This window comes from Ictalurus punctatus, chromosome 3 (genome assembly GCF_001660625.3).
Source record: "Ictalurus punctatus breed USDA103 chromosome 3, Coco_2.0, whole genome shotgun sequence".
In the NCBI taxonomy this organism is placed as follows: Eukaryota; Metazoa; Chordata; class Actinopteri; order Siluriformes; family Ictaluridae; genus Ictalurus; species Ictalurus punctatus.
The window spans coordinates 9,784,945-9,808,867 of NC_030418.2; the positions used below are offsets into that span (position 1 = coordinate 9,784,945).

General features: G+C 40.2%; 2 protein-coding genes and 1 long non-coding RNA gene across 6 annotated transcripts in view; 2 read left to right on the forward strand and 1 right to left on the reverse strand.

Annotated features, from left to right (window-relative positions):
• The window catches only part of b3galnt2 (beta-1,3-N-acetylgalactosaminyltransferase 2), a 59,196-nt gene extending 55,255 nt beyond the window's left edge, over positions 1-3,941 (forward strand). For all 3 annotated transcript variants that reach the window (XM_017464159.3, XM_017464157.3, XM_017464156.3), the window contains 2 exons: positions 3,035-3,091; positions 3,644-3,941. In XM_017464159.3, the coding sequence (XP_017319648.1) occupies positions 3,035-3,091; positions 3,644-3,772 (186 nt within the window). In that variant the 3' untranslated portion in view covers positions 3,773-3,941. The remainder of the gene's footprint in view (positions 1-3,034; positions 3,092-3,643) is intronic.
• Positions 3,942-8,440: 4,499 nt separating this feature from the next.
• On the reverse strand, positions 8,441-21,800 carry LOC124627716 (uncharacterized). 2 transcript variants are annotated; one of them, XR_006982229.2, is made up of 3 exons: positions 21,664-21,800; positions 12,562-12,708; positions 8,441-10,369 (listed from the first exon to the last, which is right to left on the reverse strand). It is a non-coding gene; the product is annotated as an uncharacterized LOC124627716 (long non-coding RNA). The 2 variants fall into 2 exon arrangements; XR_008396265.1 differs by having other exon boundaries at positions 8,441-10,376.
• The window catches only part of cacul1 (CDK2 associated cullin domain 1), a 49,957-nt gene continuing 47,470 nt past the window's right edge, over positions 21,437-23,923 (forward strand). Inside the window, exon 1 of the mRNA XM_017464163.3 lies at positions 21,437-21,813. Coding sequence (XP_017319652.1) covers positions 21,570-21,813 — 244 coding nt within the window. The 5' untranslated portion in view covers positions 21,437-21,569. The remainder of the gene's footprint in view (positions 21,814-23,923) is intronic.

Genomic DNA, 23,923 nt, shown 5'->3' on the forward strand with positions numbered 1-23,923 from the left:
AGCAAAATATTCTGGAGCTCTTGCACAAATCCTCAGATGGAGAGGAAGTTCTGTCAACCCTGGGTTGTCTCCTCAAGGGAGGAGGAGTGTAACTGACTTTTTCTCTGCCCTGGTTAAAGTGTTTATTTACAGTAATAAGTCATTAATAATTTTTTTGTCAAATTTTGACCATAAATCAAATTGCCTGGTTCCATCAAATGCCTGCTGAAAGCTGATTGGAAAAAAAGACTTGGCAATGGTCCTGTTTCAAAAGAAAATTCAGAGGGATTGCATAGCCAACACAACTCTCTGGTGTTGCTAAGGGGTTGATAGGGCTTTGCCATTTGGTATCTCAGTTGGTTCCTACCGTGTTCATAGGTGGTTATAAGAGCATCAGCTTGATCAGATATATGGTATGTGGGGAATAATGCATTTGAACCTAATCACACCTCCTGAGGGTGCCCACTGTTCCATCAGTGAACAGTTGATAACTTCCAACAAAATAGACTTCATGTGAAAACTATAATGAATTTCCTGGCTACACAATTGCACTATTTGCCCAAATTAAGCCATGACTGATGAGAAAGCTGTATATAATAATTATAATAATAAAAATTAAAGAAGTCAGATATTAATAGTATTATGCATTGCAATTCTAATAATAAGTGCATCGCAAATAAAAAAATGGGGACCAGGATTAAAAAGGGGGTGCATGGTGGAGGAGATAAAAAGATGTAAGGAGGGAGTGTGTGTGTGCGCGTTGTAGGGAGTTAGCTCGGGGGAAGGGCAGAGCACAGACCCACAAGAGACAGATTGCAGTCACAATGGGTGTTTTATTAGTCTTAGTATGAGCTGTCCGTCGTGAGGAGGCGAGGGTGTGTGAGTGCGTGGGGTTTCGTGGGGGTGTGGCTGTCGTGTGACCCTCTCGAGGGCGTCGGGGTTCCCGAAACGTGGGCGTGGGTCTCCCGTGCCGTCGTCTGCGATCTCACCACCCGGCGGTCTCGTCCGCGCTCGCACCTTCGGAGAGAGAAAGAGAGAGAGAGAGAGAGATTAGCGGTTGGAGTGAGTCAATGTTGCCGTCCTGCTGAATGTTGGCGTGCCTATACGCCGCTGAAGAGCACGCACGGAGTCTGTCTCTTCGCCGTCGTTTTTCCTCCCCGTACGGCCGGAAGCGCGTCCTTTTATCCTCCTCCTTCGTCGCCTGAGTGGTGGAATTTTCCCGACGGACTCCCCAATCGCCGGCCGGTGTAGCGTCCACGGTCCCGCCCCACCGTGACGGCCCTTCCGGCTGGTGGTGTGTTTGGCCCGAGGCTGTCCGCTTCGTGTCGGTGCGGCAGTTGGGGAAGGAGCGACTTTCTTATTATGCGCGCCGGCTGTCGGTCCGTCGCGACAGTGTGCAGGGAGAAGCAGAAACGGAAGTGAGAGCGAGTGACTAACGGGAAAACCAATATGGCAGTAACAATCAAAACGTAATTATCTTTGCGATTATTCTTTGTGGGGAGATCCAGGAGACCAAGAAATTACAGAAAGGAGTATACAGATTCATTGTCTTTGGAATTCTTTTCTTTTTTGTTCTCTTTTTTTGGGGGGGTTATAAGTAGAAGATTAAAAGACCATGACTGAGCTCACAGATATGGATAAACAGTGCAAGGCCAGTTTGGAAGTTATTTTCTATTATTCCCCCTTTATGGCTTGCTAGACTATGTGTGCTTTTATCCAACAGCTTTTATTTCTGATTAAGATACATTTCATTTCGTATTAGTGAATTATGAATGTGACAAGGTTTTCCTATATACAGTATCTCACAAAAGTGGGTACACCCCTCACATTTTTGTAAATATTTGATTATATCTTTTAATTTGACAACACTGAAGAAATGATGTGATGTAGCAAAGTGTCATTTCTTCAGTGTTGTCACATTAAAAGATATAATCAAATATTTACAAAAATGTGAGGGGTGTACTCACTTTTGTGAGATACTGTATTTGTTTTTATTAATTGATGGACAAATGAAAGGGAGCCCAATATTTTGTGTTTCTCTTTCTTTGGGTTTTGTGCTTGTGGATTGCAAGGGTGTGGGGGAATTTTTTTCAAGCCACAATTCCTTTTTCTTTGGAGTAAAAATTAACTGAATTGAAATGTAGTGTACTGGATATAAATCCTTCCATTTTTCATACTTCTTATCCTACATGGGAAGGTCTGGAGCCTATCCCAGGGAACTCTGGATACAAGACAGGAGACACCCTAGACATTGCTAATCAATTGCAGGACACAATTGCGCACACATTCACACTCTATGGACAATTTAGAAATGCAAATCAGCCTACAGTGTCTTTGGATTGGGAGAGGAAACCGAAGTACCCAGAGGAAACCCCTGAAGCACAGGGCGAACATGCAAACTCTGTGCACACAGTATGAAGGCAGGATTCGAACCCCCAACCCTGGTGATGCAAGTCTCAGTCTCACTTTCATTTGGACTTGGAATCTTGACTTGTTCTTGACTCCCTTAAGACTCGGTCTTGACTCAGTCTCAGCAAGTCTTGGTCTTGGACTTGTCTTGGACTCAAGTGGCAGTCTTGACTAAAGCCTTACATAGATTATAGATTATAACTACATAGATTATATGTTTTGCTTTGTTAAATAGCAACAGTTTTTAAGATGTTTATCATTAGGCTTAGATTATGTGGAGTGTTCACTGTACAAGACCCTGTGAATAAGTTAGTTACTATAGAAATGGTAGTGTATTGGTAGTGTACGCACACATTAATAATAATAAAAAAAAAAAAAACCTGTGGTTTGAATTACAGCCAGTACTATTGTCAAAGCTGCTGCTGCTTTAGAAAAAAAAATCAAACTACATCTCTTTGAAGTAAAACTACTTCAAAAAGGAATAGGCCAGGTTTTCATTTCACTGTATACTGTATATGACTGTGTGTGACAAATAAAAATCTTGAATCTTATCACTTAGACCGAGAACTAGGTGAAACTGTGTGCAAGTGTGCATCTTATTGTATGGCTCTTGATTTAACTTTCTTAAATGTGCGTTATTTTATAGGGAGAGGATGTGAGCATGGGAATATGGATGGCTGCAGTAGGGCCTCAAAAATATCAGGTAAACAAATGGGCTCCTTTTTGTCACGAGTGTGGAGACCCTCCAGACAAGCTATAATGCTAGATAAATATAATAGTTTGTAACTCCTATTTTAGTCATCTTGCTTTTAATCGAACATTTACAATGCTTATTTAATTGTATGCTAACATTGATTAGCTAACTTTAGTAAATAGTTGCCCAATTTGTTAATGATGAACTGTTATCTTTTTACTTCAGTATATCACAGATAAATGTAAGCAATGTGCAGCATAGTGCCAGCAAAAAAGAATTGATGCATTTAAAACAAAACTAAAACTGTTCAGTGATGGTTTTTAAATTAAGGTACAATACAAAAAAAACCACAAAAACATTATTATTAAAAAAAAAAAAACAACTACTAAATACTTAACTGTATGTAATGGTGGAGATGTTATAAAATAACTGATACCTGCATCACAGTTGAAGAAATGACAATATAGTTGTCATATATTTTGTTTTTAGTTGTTTTTTGTTGTTGTTGTTGTTGTTGTTTTTTTGGTGCTTTAATGTTACCCTTGTGCTATATATGTTCAGGATGCAGGCTGGCTGTGTGAGAAAGAGTGCTATGTGGACATGTTGTCATCACCACAACATACAGTGAAGGAACTACGCTATCTCTGGGATCAGAAAAGAGTTTGTGGGGATCCATGTGGCTGTTCTTAGCATCACAACTGAATCCTCCATTATCCTCCTGCACACTTTACTTTATAAAAAAAAACAAAACTCTGTGTTACTTTAAAAAGTTTGTAACACTTTATTTTAAGGTTATAACCTTCATAACTCATTTATATGTATTGCATATTATTTTAATAAAGCAGTCTTGGAGAGTTTATGGAGGCTTATTTCAGAACTTGTGAGGTGACACTTTTTATGCAGCCTCAATTAATATTTGGGGTGGCGATCAAGGCTGTAGTATTTTTTATTTTTTTGCATACTCTTTACATTCATGAAGCTTTTAGACCTGATGGATGTTCCTTAAGAGGTGGTATTTTTGTTTACATTAAAACAGTTATGAAGGACCATTTCAATACATCACTTATTTTAAAAGCTTATATGTCAGTATAATGAATATATATATATTATATATTTTTAACCTTTTCAACACTATGCAGTCTGAGATTTGATCCTGAGCTCAGGTGAGTGTATCTCTGTGGTGTTTCACATGTTCCAATGTGAGTTTCCTCCCGAGAACATGCTGGAAGTGGATTGGTTATTCAAATTTTTCTGTAGATGTGAATAAATGTGCAAATGAATGAACACTGATAACATATATCAGCCTAGTGACATTGAATTGGATACTTCACAGAAACCGTCTTTGTGAAATTAGCTGAAATAAAATGATAAATAGCAAGCTAACAATAATAATCTTACAGTTCCAAAATTAAGCAGTCAAACAATAATGATAATTGTCTTTACAGGAAAGACAAAAGAAGCCTCAAAGCCACATACAGTAACTACATAAAACCTTTAATACATGTATCAAGACCAGCCAACCTTTATTTAAATGGAAGTTGGCCCAAAATGCTTTACAGAGGAATTAAACAAATAAACAATGACAGTAAAATATATGATGATGATAATAATCCTAATAACTAGATAGGTAAAGTTATTCACGACAAACTTTGATTTTGGCTTGATATCAGTTTGAAATCTGAAGGTAATTTGCAGTTTTAAGAAAGAACGAGAGACAGATAGAATTTGTAGAGTTGGAGAGATACAGTAGGTTGTCGGGGACATTAAACATCACACACAACAGGAAAACTCATCTACTATAGCCTCGTTATATTTATACTTGTGCTCTTGCAAACTATTCCAACTCAAACTTTCCAACTTGTAGATTTATCAATTTACAGTATTTTCCAATGGTAGTGTTTTTTCACATTGTAGCGCTATAAAGCTTAATGGTGCTGACGAAGTCATGCAACCATGGTGGAGTTCCTTTATAGCTCAACTTTTTACTTCTGGCGATTCTATTTAGGCTTCAAAATTCATCAAATTTGTGTTCATTTATGAAGATTATCTTGATGAACAAAATGTGAATCATACATTTTTGTTGGTCACAGAGCTTATTTTCTGCAATAATTCAAAAGTCAATGGAAAAATCCTATTGGCTTTTGTCGAGAATTGTTAACTTCTCACAGCGTTTGAAACCTTTTTTGTGATCTCCATCATATCGTAGTCAGCCAAGATAACGGCAACAAATTTACCTCAGATGTTAAAACTGCCCACATTATTAAACTGCTAATTCAGTTAACTTTCCTGATGAGCATTTTGCCTTTACTGTGGTTGCTTTAATCTGGTGGTCTGTTTAAGATTTTAGTGTTTATGATGATGTCAAGGGTCACATGACGATGCCAACATGGCGGATGTAGTATGACTGGGATTGTATTTATACACATACATACTGATTAGTTCATACTGTTTCAACGGCCGTGCAGTAGGTACTATGTCAAATGCAGTACGTACTGTCACAGTACACAATTTCGGACACCGCCTTATTGCTTTATGAAGCTTCATTTCCCGCAGCCTTGTTGCTTTATGAGGATTCATTTCTCCCAGAAGCATTACAATGCGAGTTAAATTACACTGTGAGTTGACCGAAAGCGCCATCTGTTGTTTTGGAAGAGGAAGTTGCTCAGCTGCATTTGTGAAAAAAGCCAAGAAAATCTCAACCAAAAAAAAGTCACATTTCTCACAAATTAAATTCAATTAAAATTGAATTGGAAAGCAAATCGCTTTCTGTTGTTCGAGAGTTGAGTTTTCCTTTGCAAATCAGATTGTTGTTTTTTTTTTTTCAAAATGGTAAATTTATTTGTTTAATTTTGCCACAAATTTATCTCCATAGTAGTCAACCAGAATGTCTATTACTACCTCCGCAATGCCATGATGGTAAATACAACGTGAAAGCCATTCGCGAAATTACCACCTGGTGGCGCAAAGGGACGGTTTGCAAAACGACTGGAAGTGTGACATGGAGATATAACGGAATAAATTAATTGCAATAAAAAATTAACATTTTTATATTATTTTGTCGAGTAAAAAATCGCAGTGACTGATTTCATGTTATTGTTATTTTCAAAGCTCATTAGAACAATGTACTCCAACCAGAACGAAAAAATACATTTTTGGCTCCGTTTTTGGTTGTATTCCATTACTCTCCAACAATGCTTATGTTATTTAAAAAGTTAAAACTACTTGTTATTATTATTTGTTTTTATTTTACTTTCATCATGTCTTTCAAAATGTAGTCACGTTAGTTCATGCCAAAGAACACAAAAAATGCGAATCACATAGTTACAGGGAGGACTCGGTTCAAAGGTCGAAATGGTACCGGGCTGTACCCGCTATCCAAATGGATAATACGCCTGGTTCACACAGACTCCGCTTGCAGTACGTATGCTGTGCAGAAGCAGCACGCACCGTTGTGCTTTCGTATAAGATGCGTTTGCAGTGCCCTACTGATCCGCGGTTGAACATATTCAGAAAAGGACATGAAGGTGGAGGGTGACAGGAGACAAGACATTGAATGAAGTTTAAAGCAACACAGTACAGTAATGCAATCTTTCACACAACAGCACAATAAATATAAACAACAAATTGAATGTTTTCCATTCATTACTTAGGCGGCACCGCACCGCTCCTGCAACGCACTGTTCACGCCGCATCCGTGTGCAGTGTTAATGCTCTAAAATGTTAACACGAGCACTGAAAAAACGCACCGCATACGCACCGCAAAGGGAGTAGGCTATGTGTGAACCTGGCCATAGATGGAAAATAAAAGAACCAAAATGCGGGTCTGGAGAAAAGAGGAGATTGTATTATCTAAAATGCGAGCTCAACTAATGCTCCTTGGTTTGTGCCCCGCTTTGACACGCTAACCACTGGGCTAGCCACAAGGATATACACTGTAAACCCTAATGTTGTCTTTACTTAAACAATGAAGCAATCTTGACTAAACATTACTTAACATTTTGCATTTTGGACCCATAACTCAAAAATAAAAGCTAGTTACCTACTTATAACTTATTTAGCTACAAAATACATAAACTTAAGATTTCAAGTGTAATGAACTCAAAATCATGATCCATTAAAATAACTCACGCTGGTCTTCCTTTGACGTGATTGGCCATGAAAGGAGTTCTGTTCACATGAAGAAACAAACTTATCTATACTTTGGATGGCCTGAGGGTGAGTGCATTTTCATTTTTTGGTGAACTATTCCTTTAATATAGAAACATGGCCAAATTTTTTGCACAAGTCTTCAAATTAATACACTTTATTTATACTGCCTCCTTTTAACAGTGTATACCAAGTGCTTTGCAGGCGGATGAATATTTGCATAAATTCACATGTATACTTGTCAATATAATTTTTCTTTGTACTAAATTTGGTAGTATGTATCTCATATTTTTAGTCAATACAATTTATAGATTTAGTGAGCATTCTGATAAACATGCATTGATAGTCAACGTTTGATGCATGATCACAATACTCTATTTATATCCATTTCTTCACTAGGTGTCTGATCATCACAATTCTATCCTTGATGTGCCAGTGGGGATCTTATTTGAAGACACCAATCTTCAGCCCCCCAACTGCTTGCATTTGACTTCCTCTATTGGGATAATACTTGATAATACTTGATACACCACATCACAGGTGGTGATGGATAAAATGCAGGACCTCCCACAAGCAATCTGTCTTCTCTTTGGTCTTATTTATGCATTAGACCTGAATTAACCAAAATCACTCGCAAACACGTTTGATTTCATACAGTGTGTACTGATGTCAGTGGGGCAGAACACTCTCAAGTCTAAAGTTCAGTCTTTGGCAAACCAGCTTTTTGTTTAAGAAAAATGTTTAGGTCTCATTGTTGCAGATTTTGAGTCCGCATTGTTACATTTACATGCTCAGTACATATTAACATAATTGTGAGACCATTTTTTCCCCTCAAATTAACCCCAGTATCCATTAACAAAGGATAAAAAGTATAATGTTTGAATGGTATAAGTGCACAGAGTTCTACCATTGTAGTGCACTAGTTAATGTGGGACATTGTTACCACCTGTACAGTATGGTTGTGACTAAATTCCATTTCCATTACAGTAGGGTGTGTACTGTAATTTTGTCAATATTGTGAACATTGGTCAATAAAGACATTCAAAATGATGTTTAGCATGTTTTATTTCAGTTTGGTATGCTTTCACAAAGCTTAAACAGTCAAAATTAATAAAAACGTAGTCAATTAGATTTCATTTATAATTAATTTTTAATTTCAAGTGAATTTTCAAGTTGAGTTCACTTAAATATGTAAGTACACTTGAAATTAACACCAAGTTAAATTAACTTAATTGTTTAAGTACACTATATAAACACCAAGTTTGGTGAACTTAACAATTTAAGTACAGTCTACATGAGTGCCAAGTTAAGTGAACTTAAATATACAAGTTTTGGGAGACCCCATTACTCAAGAACACTGAGGGAACGAGTTTACTCAATCAGTGGAGTTCAGTCAACTTATTAAGGTTTACAGTGTATAGCAAGCTGCGGGCAGATGATTTTACAGTGTAGCTATAAATGAATAAATATGAAATAAACATAAACCAATTAAGGGTGGGTTTTGAATTGTGTTTAATTTTAACACCATGTAATTCATATGTACATTTTGTTAAAGATCCATTCAGTAATCAAATCAGGGGAGGTACATCATGTTTGTGGTGTTTGGACACGTTTACAAAGAGATTTGGATATGAGATAATTGATATATTGAAAATAACAATTTGGGGAAGCATCGACAAATGAGGAAATTTTATTTAGCAGAAGCTATTTATTTGGATTACAAAAAGTTCTTTAACTTCACACATGTGGCTGCAAAGGACAGTTTTGTGTTTCCCAGCTACTGGGAAGAAAATTTAGAACTGTGAGAAACATTAGAAACAGTGCACTGCTCCCCCTATACCTCAAGTCTGTCCGACTTAACACTTGAGCTGCCGTGTCACAAAAAACAGCTTCAGTTACCTGTCACGGGCTGTTTGGATTGTTGAGTCCGTCAAAGTGGTGCATGAATTCAGCTTTGGATGAGTGTTGTTTTTTTTTTTTTATATAATAATAATAATAATAATAATAAAGTAAATGTGAATGGTTAACTCTGGAATCCCTAGAATTGTGTGAGAGTCCTTGACCCCCCCCCCCCACACACACACACACACACACACATGAGGAGCCCCTCCTCTTACTCTCCACATAAGCTGACCCCTCCAGCACAATGAACAGCTTTTGTTTTGAAAACGTGTGTTCTTAGTCTACAATGATGTGTAAAAATATTATGAAATAAGGAATGTTAGGTCTTGTAGACAATGCTAAAAGAGAACAGACATATAGTATCTGACAAAAGTGAGTACACCCCTCAGATTTTTGTAAATATTTGATTATATCTTTTCATGTGACAACACTGAAGAAATGACACTTTGCTACAATGTAAAGTAGTGACTGTACAGCTTGTATAACAGTGTAAATTTGCTGTTCCCTCAAAATAACTCAACACACAGCCTTTAATATCTAAACTGCTGGCAACAAATGTGAGTACACCCCTAAGTGAAAATGTCCAAATTGGGCCCAAGGCGTCAATATTTTGTGTGGCCACCATTGTTTTCCAGCACTGCCTTAACGCTCTGGGGCATGGAGTTCACCAGAGCTTCACAGGTTGCCACTCGTGTCCTCTTCCACTTCTCCATGACAACATCATGGAGCTGGTGGATGTTAGAGACCTTGTGACTGTGATGGCACTGTAGAATCTTACATTTATGGTATTTTGGCAGACACTCTTATCCAGAGTGACTCGCATTTCTCTAATTTATATAGCTGAGCATTTGAGGGTAAAGGGCCTTGCTCAATTCAATTCAATTCAATTCAATTTTATTTGTATAGCGCTTTTTACAATAGACATTGTCTCAAAGTAGCTTTACAGAAATATCAACATGGTATACAGATATTAAAGGTGCGAATTTATCCCAACTGAGCAAGCCACTGAGTGGCGACGGTGGCAAGGAAAAACTCCCTAAGATGTTTTAAGAGGAAGAAACCTTGAGAGGAACCCGACTCAGAAGGAACCCATCCTCATCTGGGTAAAAACAGTTAGTGTGAAAAAGTTCATTATGGATTTATATGAAGTCTGTATGCCGTTAGGAGCAGCCGTAGTCCCAGCAGTCTGGAATTAAAGAAGATTTGAGCTCCATCCCGAGGCAGAAAGGATCTGGATCTCTAGTATCTCCATAAATTCGTGTGGGGGTCGGCGAAAGGAGAGAGGGAAAAAAAGATCATTATGACTGCGAAGTAGTAGAACAGAATCTAGTCAGGGTAGGCTTGAGTAAACAAATACATTTTTAAGCTTGGACTTAAACACTGAGACTGTGTCTGAGTCCCGAACACTAATAGGAAGACTGTTCCATAACTGTGGAGCTCTATAAGAGAAAGCTCTTCCCCCTGCTGTAGCCTTCACTATTCGAGGTACCGTCAAATAGCCTGCATCTTTTGACCTAAGTAGGCGTGGCGGATCATATAAAACCAAAAGGTCGCTTAGATATTGTGGCGCGAGACCATTTAGTGCTTTATAGGTTAATAAAAGTATTTTATAATTAATGCGAGATTTTACTGGGAGCCAATGCAGTATTGATAATATCGGTGTGATATGGTCGTATCTTCTAGTTCTAGTTAGGACTCTAGCAGCTGCATTCTGGACTAACTGGAGCTTATTTATATTCCTACTGGAACATCCAGACAGTATGGCATTACAGTAATCTAATCTAGAGGTGACGAATGCATGAACTAGTATTTCCGCATCATGTAGTGACAATATGTTTCTTATTTTAGAAATATTTCTGAGATGAAAGAAGGCTATCCTAGTAATATTATCTACATGAGCATCAAATGATAGGCTGGAGTCAATAATCACTCCAAGGTCTTTAACTGCTGTACATGATGAAACAGAAAGACCATCCAGAGTAACCATGTGATCAAAAAGATTATTTCTAGCTACACGTGGGCCTAATAAAAGTATTTCTGTTTTATCAGAATTAAGTAGAAGGAAGTTAATTAACATCCAATGTCTAATGTCCTTTACACAATCCTCAACTTTACTAAGCTTCTGTCTGTCCTCTGGCTTTGCTGAAACATACAACTGTGTATCATCAGCATAACAGTGGAAGCTAATTCCATGTTTACGAATAATTTGACCTAGGGGTAGCATATATAAAGTAAAGAGCAGTGGGCCTAAAAGAGAACCCTGTGGAACTCCAAAAGTAACCTCAGTACGCATGGAGAAATCACCATTTACATCTACGAACTGATAACGATCGGTCAGATAAGACCTGAGCCAGGAGAGGACTGTTCCCTTAATACCAACAACATTTTCTAATCTATCAAGTAGAATAGTGTGATCTATAGTATCAAAAGCTGCACTAAGGTCGAGTAACACAAGCAGCGAGACACAACCCTGATCGTAAGTCTGTAGAAGGTCATTTACTACTTTAACTAACGCTGCCTCTGTGCTATGATCAGGTCTAAATCCTGACTGATACATTTCATGAATGTTATTCCTATCTAAGTACGAGCATAACTGCTTTGCTACAACCTTTTCTAAAATCTTAGAGATGAAGGGGAGATTTGATATTGGTCTATAGCGGGACAATTGAGACGGGTCAAGATCAGGTTTTTTAATCAAGGGTTTAATAACTGCTAATTTAAGTGATTTAGGTACATAGCCAGTGCTTAGGGAAGAATTGATTATATTTAGAAGTGGTTCAATTACTCCTGGACAAATCTGTTTAAACAAACATGTAGGTACGGGATCTAGTATGCAAGTTGATGAATTGGCTGAAGAGATTAATGTAGCTAGTTCGGTCTCTCTAAGTGGAGCAAAACACTCTAAACATTGATCTGATATTGCTACATTGTCATGTAATGGGTTTGTTACAGTACTGTCCGGTTTTAATTTAATGGCCTGTATTTCACGTCTAATATTTTCAACCTTATCAATGAAAAATTTCATGAAATCTTCACTGCTATGTAATGATTGAGTGTTTCTCTCTGTAGTGGTTTTATTCCTAGTTAATTTTGCTACTGTGTTGAAAAGGAATCTAGAATTGTTTTTGTTGTCTCCTATTAAGGTGGAGAAATAGATTTTTCTAGCATCGCCAAGAGATTTCCTATATTTCAGTAGGCTCTCCTTCCATGCTGTTTGAAATATCACCAGTTTGGTTTGACGCCATTTACGTTCTAATTGTCGAGTTGTCTGTTTTAAGGTTTGCATTTGATCGTTATACCAGGGTGCTAATTTTTTTTCTCTAATTATTTTCCTTTTGAGTGGAGCCACTCTATCTAGCGTGCTCAAGGCCCTTGAATTCACGATCCTCCGATCAGTAGTCCAACATCTTAACCACTGAGCTACCACTGACCGTAGAATCTTCCAGGACTACTTCTGCAACTGAGTCTTGGTGGAATTTGAGATTGGGATCATTGTCCAGTTGGAAAGTCCAATGATGCTCAAGCATCAGCTTCCTCACAGAGAGCATGACGTTCACTTCAAGCACCTTATAGGAACCCTGTTTATTTTATCAGCAGAGAAAATACAAATACAATGTAAAAAAAATGCTTCTTTACAAGTACTGCAAATAAACACTTAAGCAAAAGACACCAAATATATTTTTATGTGTTTTAATACCTAAAACAGAAGAACTCATACAGGCTTTTTCTTTACACTGAAAGCTCCAGAAACATCACTTTAACTTTCTAGAGGTCTCGTCATCTCTTTGCTGTTGATCTAGTAGCCTCACCATGGCAACTAAGTGAAATGATCACACATACAATACACATACATACACACATACAAGTTTTTGGAGGAAATTTCAACCATAACGATTTCTCCAGCAGTGGATAGCACCAGAAATATCTGGGTTTTCCCACGTTGACACTGCCCCCTAGTGGCCGGGAGCATTTCCGTTATGTTGTGGTTTTATACCATTGTGTTGTTAACTTATGTTTGCTTTTTAAATTTTGTTGTGTTGTGCACTACTGGGCCAATGTACATTTCTACTAAGCAGCAGTATGCATGTGCTTCCTTCAGAGAAAGTTGCAATCACCAGTATGAGATCTTTCTTTGATATGCTCAAAAGTCTACAGGCTGTTTTATCTTGGACATGAAAATTTTCACCATTATTAGTTACAGGGAGCCATAAACAGAGTTGAGGAGTTGTGTTGTACAGCTTAAATTCAACACTGTTTTCAATCTAGCAACTGATAAAAATATGGTTTTAGTTTTGTACAAGCAGCTAGCCTAAGAGACTGTTCTGAATGCAAGGGAGAATGAATATATTCCACATGCCTTGGTTGTTTTCAGTAACAAGCGTGCAGTATCGGAAGCCATTTTTCTATTTCTTCCACTGCATTAGGACTGTCCCTTAACACACACACACACACACACACACACACACACACACACACACACACACACACACACAGCTCTGCATCCTATAAATGGGCATGCCCCAAATGTTGCAGATTTGCAAAATCCATATTAGAATCCATATTACCAATGAATTTCAGCTGTGTAATTAAACAAGTTCTAGCAACTTGCTGAGTAGTTTGACACCATAATTGAATAGTTTGACACCATAATTGTGAAGATGGGCCAAAAATTCATGGTCTAGGTCACAAAAATAGGTTTAGCATATTATGGAAATTATCACATATTTAAATGAGCAGGGCTAATAGGCCCAAATGGGCAAGTTTTAGAGTAGGAGCAAACACATTTAAAAGAATGTTCACTGTACTTTTGGAGAGATATGCTTGTTTTTGTGTGTAAACATGAATAGCACCCCCAATGGTCAATTGTTTTAGAGTAGGAGCAAACACATTTAAAAGAATGTTCACTGTACTTTTGGAGAGATATGCTTGTTTTTGTGTGTAAACATGAATAGCACCCCCAATGGTCAATTTATGTGAAATTGCATAATATAGTAGTGGATCCAAACTTTAAAGTTTCATCTGGATGCACACAAGCATTCATGAGTTATAGCTCTTTGAATGAATTATGATCCAATTTGTTGGAATTGATTGACATGTGACAGCCATATTGTTTACAAATGTCAACATGTTTTTGAAAATTATTGAGGGTCACACTCTCCAAAATAGTTAGACTCCAAGATTGTGAAGATCGGTTAAAAATTTAAAAACTAGTTCACAAAAGTATGGTTTTGCATATTATGCAAATTAACACAAATTAGCCAAAATTAGTGGCTCAGGCTTGAACAATTAAACAGAAGTCAGGGAATAAGAGGATAATAGAATTTTGAATATATGATTTATGGTTCTTGAGATATAGGACAAAAAGCTAACGCTTGAGCTATAGTGCATCATCAGTCCAATATTGGCTCCTTGACTTCTTTGAGTAGCGGTGGGAATCCTGCAATATGTGACAAGGTTTGGTGTTTCTATGACTTAGGGTTTGGGCTGCCCATCGTAGTTTAGCAAAGAATTAGAATAATAATATGTCATGTGAAATATATTATATAATATATATTATATAATATATAGAATAATAATATAAGTCATGTGAAAAAAAATAGATTACACCCCATGGAAATTGTTGGCTTTCTTGACATATTTGGACATGCAAACATTTGATCATCTTTGAAACAGAGCCTATTAACAAAGTTGATAAACTCTATCAAATAGAGCGTGCACGGTGGCTTAGTGGCTTAGCATGTTCGCCTCACACCTCCAGGGTCTGGGGTTTGATTCCTGCCGGGGCCATGTGTGTGCAGAGTTTGCATATTCTCCCTGAGCTGCGGGGGTTTCCTCCGGTCCCCCCCAGTCCAAAGACATGCATGGTAGGCTGACTGGCGTGTCTAAAGTGTCTGTAGTGTATGAATGGGTGTGTGATTGTGCCCTGCGATGGATTGGCACCCTGTCCAGGGTGTACCCCGCCTTGTGCCCGATGCTCCCTGGGAATGGCTCCCCCGTGACCCTGAAGAAGGAGTAAGGTAGAGGATGGATGGATGGAACTCTATCAAATAATACATAAAATTTGTAGTAATTTCACAATTTAAATTAACAAATAACAGATCGGTTACATGGAAAAAGTAAGTACACCCCTGTATTTTTCACACCTTTAAAGCCATAAAATTAGAATCATGTGTTTAGAACCTGCTTATGGAGTGCAGGTGGAACCTGTCTTATTTAAAACTCTCACATTTACTGTTTGGTGTTACCTTTGCTATTGAGGTGTGTGGTGTCATCATGCCAAGATCTAAAGCGTTTTGTAAGGCCTTCAGAAAAAAGGTTGTGGATGCCTAGGAGTCTGGCAAGGGACTTAAAAAGATCCCCAAATTATTTGAAATACATTATTTCACTGTAAGGAAAATCATCTACAAGTGGTACAGATTTCAAAGGACTACCTATTTGTCCAGGACTGGCTGTCCAAGCAAATTCAGCCCAAGAGCAGACTGTCTGATGTCTCAACAACCCCCAAAGTTTCATCACAGGATCTGCTAATAAGTCTTGCAACTGTTGTTGTCAAAGTGCATGCTCTTACAATCTTTAGGGAATCTAGCCAGCGGGGGACGGAGCACAGACACACAGGAGGCTGTTTTGGTGTCACTCGTGGAGAAATCTTTTTTCAAAAATAGTTCGTGAGAGGGTGTGGGTGCACGTGTGTGTCAAAGTGGGGGTGTGAGGTGAAATGCTTAGTAGCCACGGGGTTGCCGAGGGAGTGCTAGGGGTTTCCTGAGTAACGGGGATCCTGTTTTGCCATCAGGAACAGCTGCGGGTGCAGTCGGGGTGGAGTCTGGATTGCCTGGAAAACACACAGCATAGGTTAACGCATACACCCCGAGAGTCTTCTCTCCCCTTCAGAGCGGAATATCGCCCTTTTATATTCTCCCCTCGCCTGCTGAATGGTGGAATTCTTCAGTGCCGCGCACCATTCACAGGCCGTGTGTGTGTCGGCGGCCTCGCCCCGCCGCCACATGCTCTGAGGCCATCCAAAACATTGGTGGTGCTGAAACGGAGCTGTTTCTTCAGCACCATCACGGCAGTCGCGGGAGGAGCAATCTTTGTTTCTTGTGCGCCGGCTGCTGGCCCATCGCCACAAATCAGAACGGGATTGCACAAATTTGACCAGCATGGGAGGTGTGCCAGGAAAAACTCTTTGGAAGACTACAGTTTGCCAATGAGCATATTGGAAAAGACCAGGCCTTTTGGAATAATCTACTCTGGCCAGAAGAATCAAAAGATAGAATTGTTTGGCCACAGTAACAGCAGAGATGATGGCGCAGAACAAAGACAGCTTTTTAGGAGAATCACCTCATACCAACTTTGAAGCATGGTGGTGGAAATGTTATTGTTTGGGATTGCTTTGCTGCCTCAACAACTGGACAACTTGCTTTCAACTATGAACTGATTCAACTATGAATTCTGCATCATATCAAAGAGTGCTTGAAGATAATGTGAGGCCATCTGTCCAAAAGTTGAAGTTAAATCAAAAGTGGACTTTTCAACAGGATAATGATCCTAAGCATACTAGCAAATCCACCAAGGAATGCCTCAAAAAGATGAAATGAAGGGTTATGGAATGTTGTGGGAGGATTTGAAACAGTAAGAAAACCCTCCAACATTTTGCAACTGAAAGAATATTGCATGAAAGAGTGGTCAACAATTCCAGCATGCCTGGTAGACTGTTATGCAAACGCCTACAAGACGTTATTTCTGCTAAAGGGGGGAATACTAGCTTCTGAGACAAAGGGTGTACTTGTTTTTTCCACAGAAGAATATCACCTCTATTGATATTTCTACTGAATAAATGATTGAAAATGCAAATTTTCCATGTGGTTTTGTTCAAACATATCAAGTTCATTAATAAGCACCATTTCAAAGATGATGAAATGTTTGTATGTCCAAATATGTCAAAAAAGCCAACAATTTCTGGTGAGTATTCTTATTTTTTTCACGACTATAGCTAAAAGCGCCAATCTGCACAGGCCAAGTACATGGCCAGAGAGCACGTGGCGGCGGGGCGGGGCCGCCAACACACCCACGGCTCGTGAATGGTGCACCGCTCGGAAAGAATTCCACCATCCAGCGGGTGAGAGGAGAATATAAAAGGGCGATATTCCACTCACAAAAGAAGAGAAGGGTCTCCGAGCATGTGTGCAAGTAGTTACCGTGTGTTAGGCGATATTTTGCGGCATGTGCATGTCCGCTAATCGCTGTCGTGTGTTTTTCTGGTTTTCAGACGAATCCGAAGTAAGTGAAGGCTCCGCCCCCTGGCTGTAACCGAAGACAGCTGAGACCCTCACCGCCCGATCGCACTTCAACAAACACACACACACATGCGCACCCACACTCCCCTCACCGTCTGTCTTAAATAAAGATCCTTCCACAAACAACACTAAAATGGCTTCCTGTGTGTCTGTGCTACACCCACCACGGGCTAAATTCCCTACACTGGTGGAGGATGCGTAAATACTTAAAAGAAAAACCACACATTAAAAAAATATATATAATTTGAGTGGATAGAGAGATGGACACAGAGAACATGGACCCCACGCTACAGCGTCTGATGGAGACTAGCCTCCAGCAGCAGGCCACAAAACAGCAGCTCGCCCAAAGCCTGCGAGTTGCTACCCAGGAGCTGCTGGCCCTGAGAGCAGCCCCGCCATTCCAGGACCCTGGCCGAGAAACCCAGCACCTTCTCCCCCACCTGACCCCAGAAGATGACATCGAGACCTACCTCGAGACCTTCGAACGGGTCGCCCACCAAGAAGGCTGGGGCATGGAAGCCTGGCCGCGCATCCTCGGCCCGTTGCTCTCCGGAGAAGCCAACACCGCATACTATGCCCTCTCACCAGAGGACGTGGCGGACTATGGAGAGGTAAAGTAAGAGATCTTGGCATGGTATGGCAGAACTTCCTACCGAGCGGCAGCGGACTTCCATTGGTGGAGCTACCGGCCGGGAGCCCAGCACCGTGGTCAAATGAACACCCTCCTGCGCCTCACCAAATGGTGGCTCCGCCCTGACCAATGCACCACCACCGAGGTGGCAGAAAAGGTGGCCATGGACCAGTTCCTGAGAGCTCTGCCGTCCCCAGAGCGTCAGGCCATGGGAATACGTGCGCCCGGAACCCCCAAGGAGCTGCTAACAGCCCTAGAACTCGCCCTGACCCTCTTGGAGTTCGGCCAGGATGGGCAGCGACCCCATAGCCCGCCCAGAAGGGGGCCACCACATCGGCCCGACCGCCAGCGTGCTGCCGAAGGAAAAGAGGTCATCCAAAACCGCCCCGCCTACAGGACACCCCAGGAGGAGTCCAGGCCAATGAAACTGGATCAGGGGATGCCGAAGGAGGGTCAAGACTCTGGGCCTGTCAGAGGGGGCCCCCATACTCCAGGCCCGTCGAATCCAGTCCAGCGAAGGAAGGAGGCCCCAGCCCGGCCGGCCTACATGGCCCGGGGCAAGAAGAACGCCCCGGCCGAAGGTAAGTCACACACACACCCTAACCCATTCTCCTCTGTATTTCAACAGGTGAGCCAGCAGGGGAACTTCGGCCAGCAGCAGAAAGAGGACGACCGCCTGAAGCACTGCTGGGCCCAGGTGCGGCAGATTGACGGGGTCGACCAAAACCCAGAACACAGGCTACCCACCTCCTACTTTATAGTCAGGGGAGGCCTGCTATTCCACCGAACCCAGTGCAGAGGGGAAAACGTGGACATCTTGGTAGTCCCCAAGACCTGAACCCAAACACTGTTGCACCTGGCCCATTCCCATCCACTCGGGGGCCACCTGGGGGCCCGAAACACCGGGGAAAAACTGAAGGACCGCTTCAATGGCACGGGGATGGACGCAGAGGTCCGGGCCTTTTGTCAACAGTGCCCTCAGTGTCAGCGTACCGCCCCCAGGAAGACCCCGCTGGTGCCCCTGATCCCACTTCCCATCATCAGCATCCCTTTCGAAAGGATCGGCATGGACCTCATAGGGCCGCTCCCCAAGTCCGCCTGGGGCCACGAGTACATACTCGTCATCGTGGACTACGCCACCCGGTACCCCGAGGCGGTAACACTATGCAAAGCCACCTCCCGCAACATTGCCAGAGAAGTGGTACTCCTGTTCAGATGTGTGGGGATCCCAAAGGACATTCTGACCAACCAAGGTATGCCTTTTGTGTCCAAGCTAATGTCTGTTCTGTGTCGGCTGTTACAGGTGAAACACCTCAAGACGTCTGTCTACCACCCGCAAACTGATGGACTGGTCAAGAGATTCAACCAGACGCTAAAACAGATGTTACGCCAGGTGGTAGATGAGGAAGGAAGGATCTGGGACCTCCTCCTTCCCTATGTGCTTTTCGCCATCTGGGAGTGCTCTAAAATGTGATTCATTTTGGAAAATAATAATAATAATAATAATAATAATAATAATAATAATAATAATAAAACGGAGCAGATCCAATAGGGCATCGCACCAGCGGTGCTCGGGCCCTAAAAAAGCTAACACAGCCACTGTGGCACTAGCAATTGCTATAGCGCTTAAGTTGTGCAACAGTATAAAGTATTGTGTCAGTGACAAACATCAGCAGCTGCGTTTTCATTAACCTGCTTAATTCACAATTTGAAATTGCAAACTTAAAACGTGCATTTGAAACGTGTGAATTTCAAGGGAAAAAAACAAAAACTTTCAGATATCGCAAAAAAGTTTATACACTTGCCTGAGGTGGTTTTTCAGACAATTCGACAAAGCAATATTTCTCGCATGGCGATGGCTATGCTGGCTCCCTCAGGCATGATACGGCAGGCGCCTCGAATGGTCCTATTTTGTTGCATAACTCGTCAAATGTTAAGCGAAGCATTCTGAAGTTTTGGATCCACAAGACCTTTTGAAAAATCATTGCAGACTATGATCTCACAGAAACCCCGGATACGTGGCCGCTGCCAGGTATAAGGGGCTTGCCTTCCCATGATTGCGTGCATTACATGCCATCGTCGCCTTCTATTAAAACACTACTACGGCTATTGCGGTGGATGCAATTAAATTCACCGTGCCAACACTCATCAGATCTCATCAGATGTTTAATTGTAATGCCTATGGCGAGAGGAGAAAATCCAGATTTTATCGCATAACATCATTTATTCGCATTTATGTTTTGCCAACATTCTTAAAATATCGGTTTTATTTGGTGCAAAATTGCATTAGAAACTGTCATGGATAAATCAACCTTTCAGGCCTAAGTCAAAAATCTGCAGAGACAGAGGGTTAGTAAAGGGGTTCCCAAACATTTCCAGGGCAAGGCTCCCCAAATGGCATTAACACTTGACTGAGGCCCCCCTTTTGCAAGATGTCTTTAAAACACATTAAAAATACAGACTTCTGAATATATCCCCCTTTTTTAAATTAATAATTACATCCTACATCTTTACATTACGTTACATTAGGAATTGATTTTTGTGTGTGTGTGTGTGTGTGTGTGTGTGTGTGTGTGTGTGTGTGTGTGTGTGTGTGTGTGTGTGTGTGTGTGTGTGTGGTTGTCTTAGAGTGAGAAAGAGAAAACATACTAGTGGGAGGGATGGGCTTGGTGGCTCTGACCAAATTGTTGAGGCCCCCCGGGCGCCCCCCACTTTGAAAACCACTGGGTTAGTAGATGCCAAAAAGTAAATAAACTTCATTGTACCAATAAAGTGTGACAGTCTGCAGAAAGTCCAAATTATGCAAACACACACAGTCCTTTTTTATACTTTTCTCCACAGCGTATTCATTGTAGGAAGGGTTTTGCCTTTCCTCATTAAAACAGAACTATCTTCTTTGCCACAATTAAATATTCATGTCTATGTGTTATCTTAAATTCGTGGAGCATGCGCAGTTAGTTGTTTTTCTTGAAAAGGATTCATGAGGACATGGTTTCTTTTTTCTTCTTCTTTTTTTTTAAAAAAAGGTTTCACTCAGTCAGAGTCTTTGTTTGTTTTTTTGTTTCTCTCTGACATTGACCAGCACTCGCCTTTTTTTTTTTTTAAGTCTTATCCTAGCTCGTTGGTTATACATATTGAATACACTTCATTAACATATCCAAATGTTATTTACACATATTTATTACGCCTCATAAATATTTTCTATAAAACCCGGCTAGACATTAGCTCAATGGCATGAAAACAGGAGTTGATTTGGATAGTTCAGGATAAAAAAAAATGCTTCTATTTCATTTCAAATCTGTTTCGCCTGCTCTGTTTTCCAGCCAACTCATAGCATCACAGTTAGATATTTAATGCTGCCCCACTACTATCACTAATACACGACTCTTAATGTGTAATCCCGCAAAAGTCTCTAGAGGTATGGCAGCATGCTTCACTGCAGCGTAATAGGATTTGTAAACAGTTCAAAATTTGCTTTGAAAACCTAACTAAACTTCTGCACCTCGCCAGTGAAATGGATGAAGGTGGGGTTTTAGAGATACACGATGACCGCAATCACAATTATCCTGAAAACCATGGAAATGTATATTACTTAAACTGTAGCTCACCGATGCCGAGTGAAGCCAATTGTATTCCAGCCGCTGTCGATGTGTGTGATTGTGCCGAAAATGCCACACACACCGATTCCGCTTCAGACAGCGAAGTTGATTGTGGTGCAATTATTACGAGGAGCCTGACATCTAATCCCTCTGAATTTAGTAAGTTCGTTTCATTTGACCTACCAGTCGTCCCATACGCTGTTGCCAATGTACAGTTGACGTCTGTATTAGTGATGTGTGTATAATTGCAGCATTTCATTACATTCAAGATAAATTGGGACATCAGAGGCCTGTTTCACGAAACGAGTTGAACAAACTCAGAGTTGTAGTGTAAATTTGAGTTGACAAATCTAACCCGGGTTAATTAAGGTTAACAGGTTTCATGAGGCTGTTTATCAGTAAACATTCTCAGTAAACCTAGGTTTTAACCCTGAATCAAGGTTTACCCAGAGTGCGTGTGCACATAAAAGCCAGACGTTTGCAGCAAAGAAGCTAATATCGTTCAACATGGGGAAAAAAGCTGGTGTGCATACTTCTGGTTTAAGAGCAATACATTATTTTGTGGAAATAAATCTACAGTAACCTCAAAAAGCAATACCCCGGCTGCCAAAGCTCAGGAACATTACTGATTGTGTAAATGTGTAAGTTTGCTTTCATAGGCTCACAATGAGAATAAACTAATTGAAAACTTACAACCCCAGTATATTTCATATAATTGCATTTAATATAATGCATACATGAAATGTCAATGTTTAAATGAAATATTAATAAAACATATCAATTTGTGAAAATATATTAGGAAAGGAATGCCACCGCATGCAAATATGTACCACTCGCAAAGAACCAAAACAATACGTATAGTTTGCGGTTCAGTAAAAGCGGCTTCGGCGTGTCTGATTTCTAATGTGCGGCTCAAGAAGCCGGCAGAAATAAACTATACCATCTGCCGAAAATCCATATCTTTCGTACAGATGGTCATCGGGAAAAGTCAGGATTGTGTCTATCCCTAATAAGTTATTTTCCTTTGAAGTGTTATTATTATTATTATTGTTATTATTATTATTATTATTATTATTTGTGCTCTGAGGATTCTACAGGATTCTCCACAAACAGTGAAGACATCGCTACAAACACTGAAGGGTTTTATATTACTTTGCTTGCAGCTGATTGGTCCAGTTTGGGTTACAGTTTTCTTACCCAGAATAAAACTTGCTCCAGAGCAGGTTAGCAGTGTAGTTTAAGTTACCATGGCGATGAAACCCGATTTAAAAACCAATCAGACACCTTGGTGAGACTGAAAAACCAGAGTTTGATAAAACTAAACGCAAACTTATCTGGATAACCACCGCATCCAGCTTCATGAAACAGGGGGCGGGTAACTTGGGGCAGTTAAACTTGTTGTCTTTAATTTTCTTGCCTCAAAAGCCATATTCAAAACTTACCTTACTGCCCTGATTAAAAAAAAAAGTTTGTTCCCAGAACGTTCTTTAAACATTAGTTTTTTGTTCCCAGAACATACATTTTTAAAGTTTGTTTTTGGTTAGCCAGGAAAGTTTTCTTTACGGAAATACAGTAGAACATTGTTTTTAGGTTTGCACAGGGCCTTTAGCTGAACTGTTAATCATCCGGGACTGAGCCCCGATTCTTCTCCATCAAAATTTTTTTGTAAAATACGTCTAAATAGAGCATTTGTATGCATTTTTTTTCTTGCATTTGAGGGCTATTTGCTTAAAAATTTTGAAAATTGGACAAAAAGTTTATCATAAAAATTGCCTTGTGTGTTATCACTGTTTGCAGGACTACCAGACAGATAAAATATAAAATGCGTTGGCTATCTAACACGAGACTATCCTAGTTTGGTGTCGCTAGTCAAGGGGAGACACAACTAAGCATCATTGTATGGGTTTAGCTGCTACAGTGAACTGCAAAGTGCGTTATCTGTCCTTATGCTCTGCTCATATCGTGTTCAAGTAACTTCTACAAATTCACAAACTCGTATAGACATTTTCACACCTTCCTGCTCAGCATCAGAGGATGTTAGTGTTTCAGTTTCATTTACTGGTTTAAAAATAAACAATTGGCGTACATATACTAGGACTGCACAATTAAATCGAATATGGATTATGATTTTGACTGCCCACGATTACATGAACATGATCGACTGTGATATTTACATTTAAAGTTCGTCCTCTGCACATAGAAACTCCACTGCATATCAAATCAAGTGCTTCCTAAACTTACAGCCAGTCACCATAGAGTTGTGCAGGGA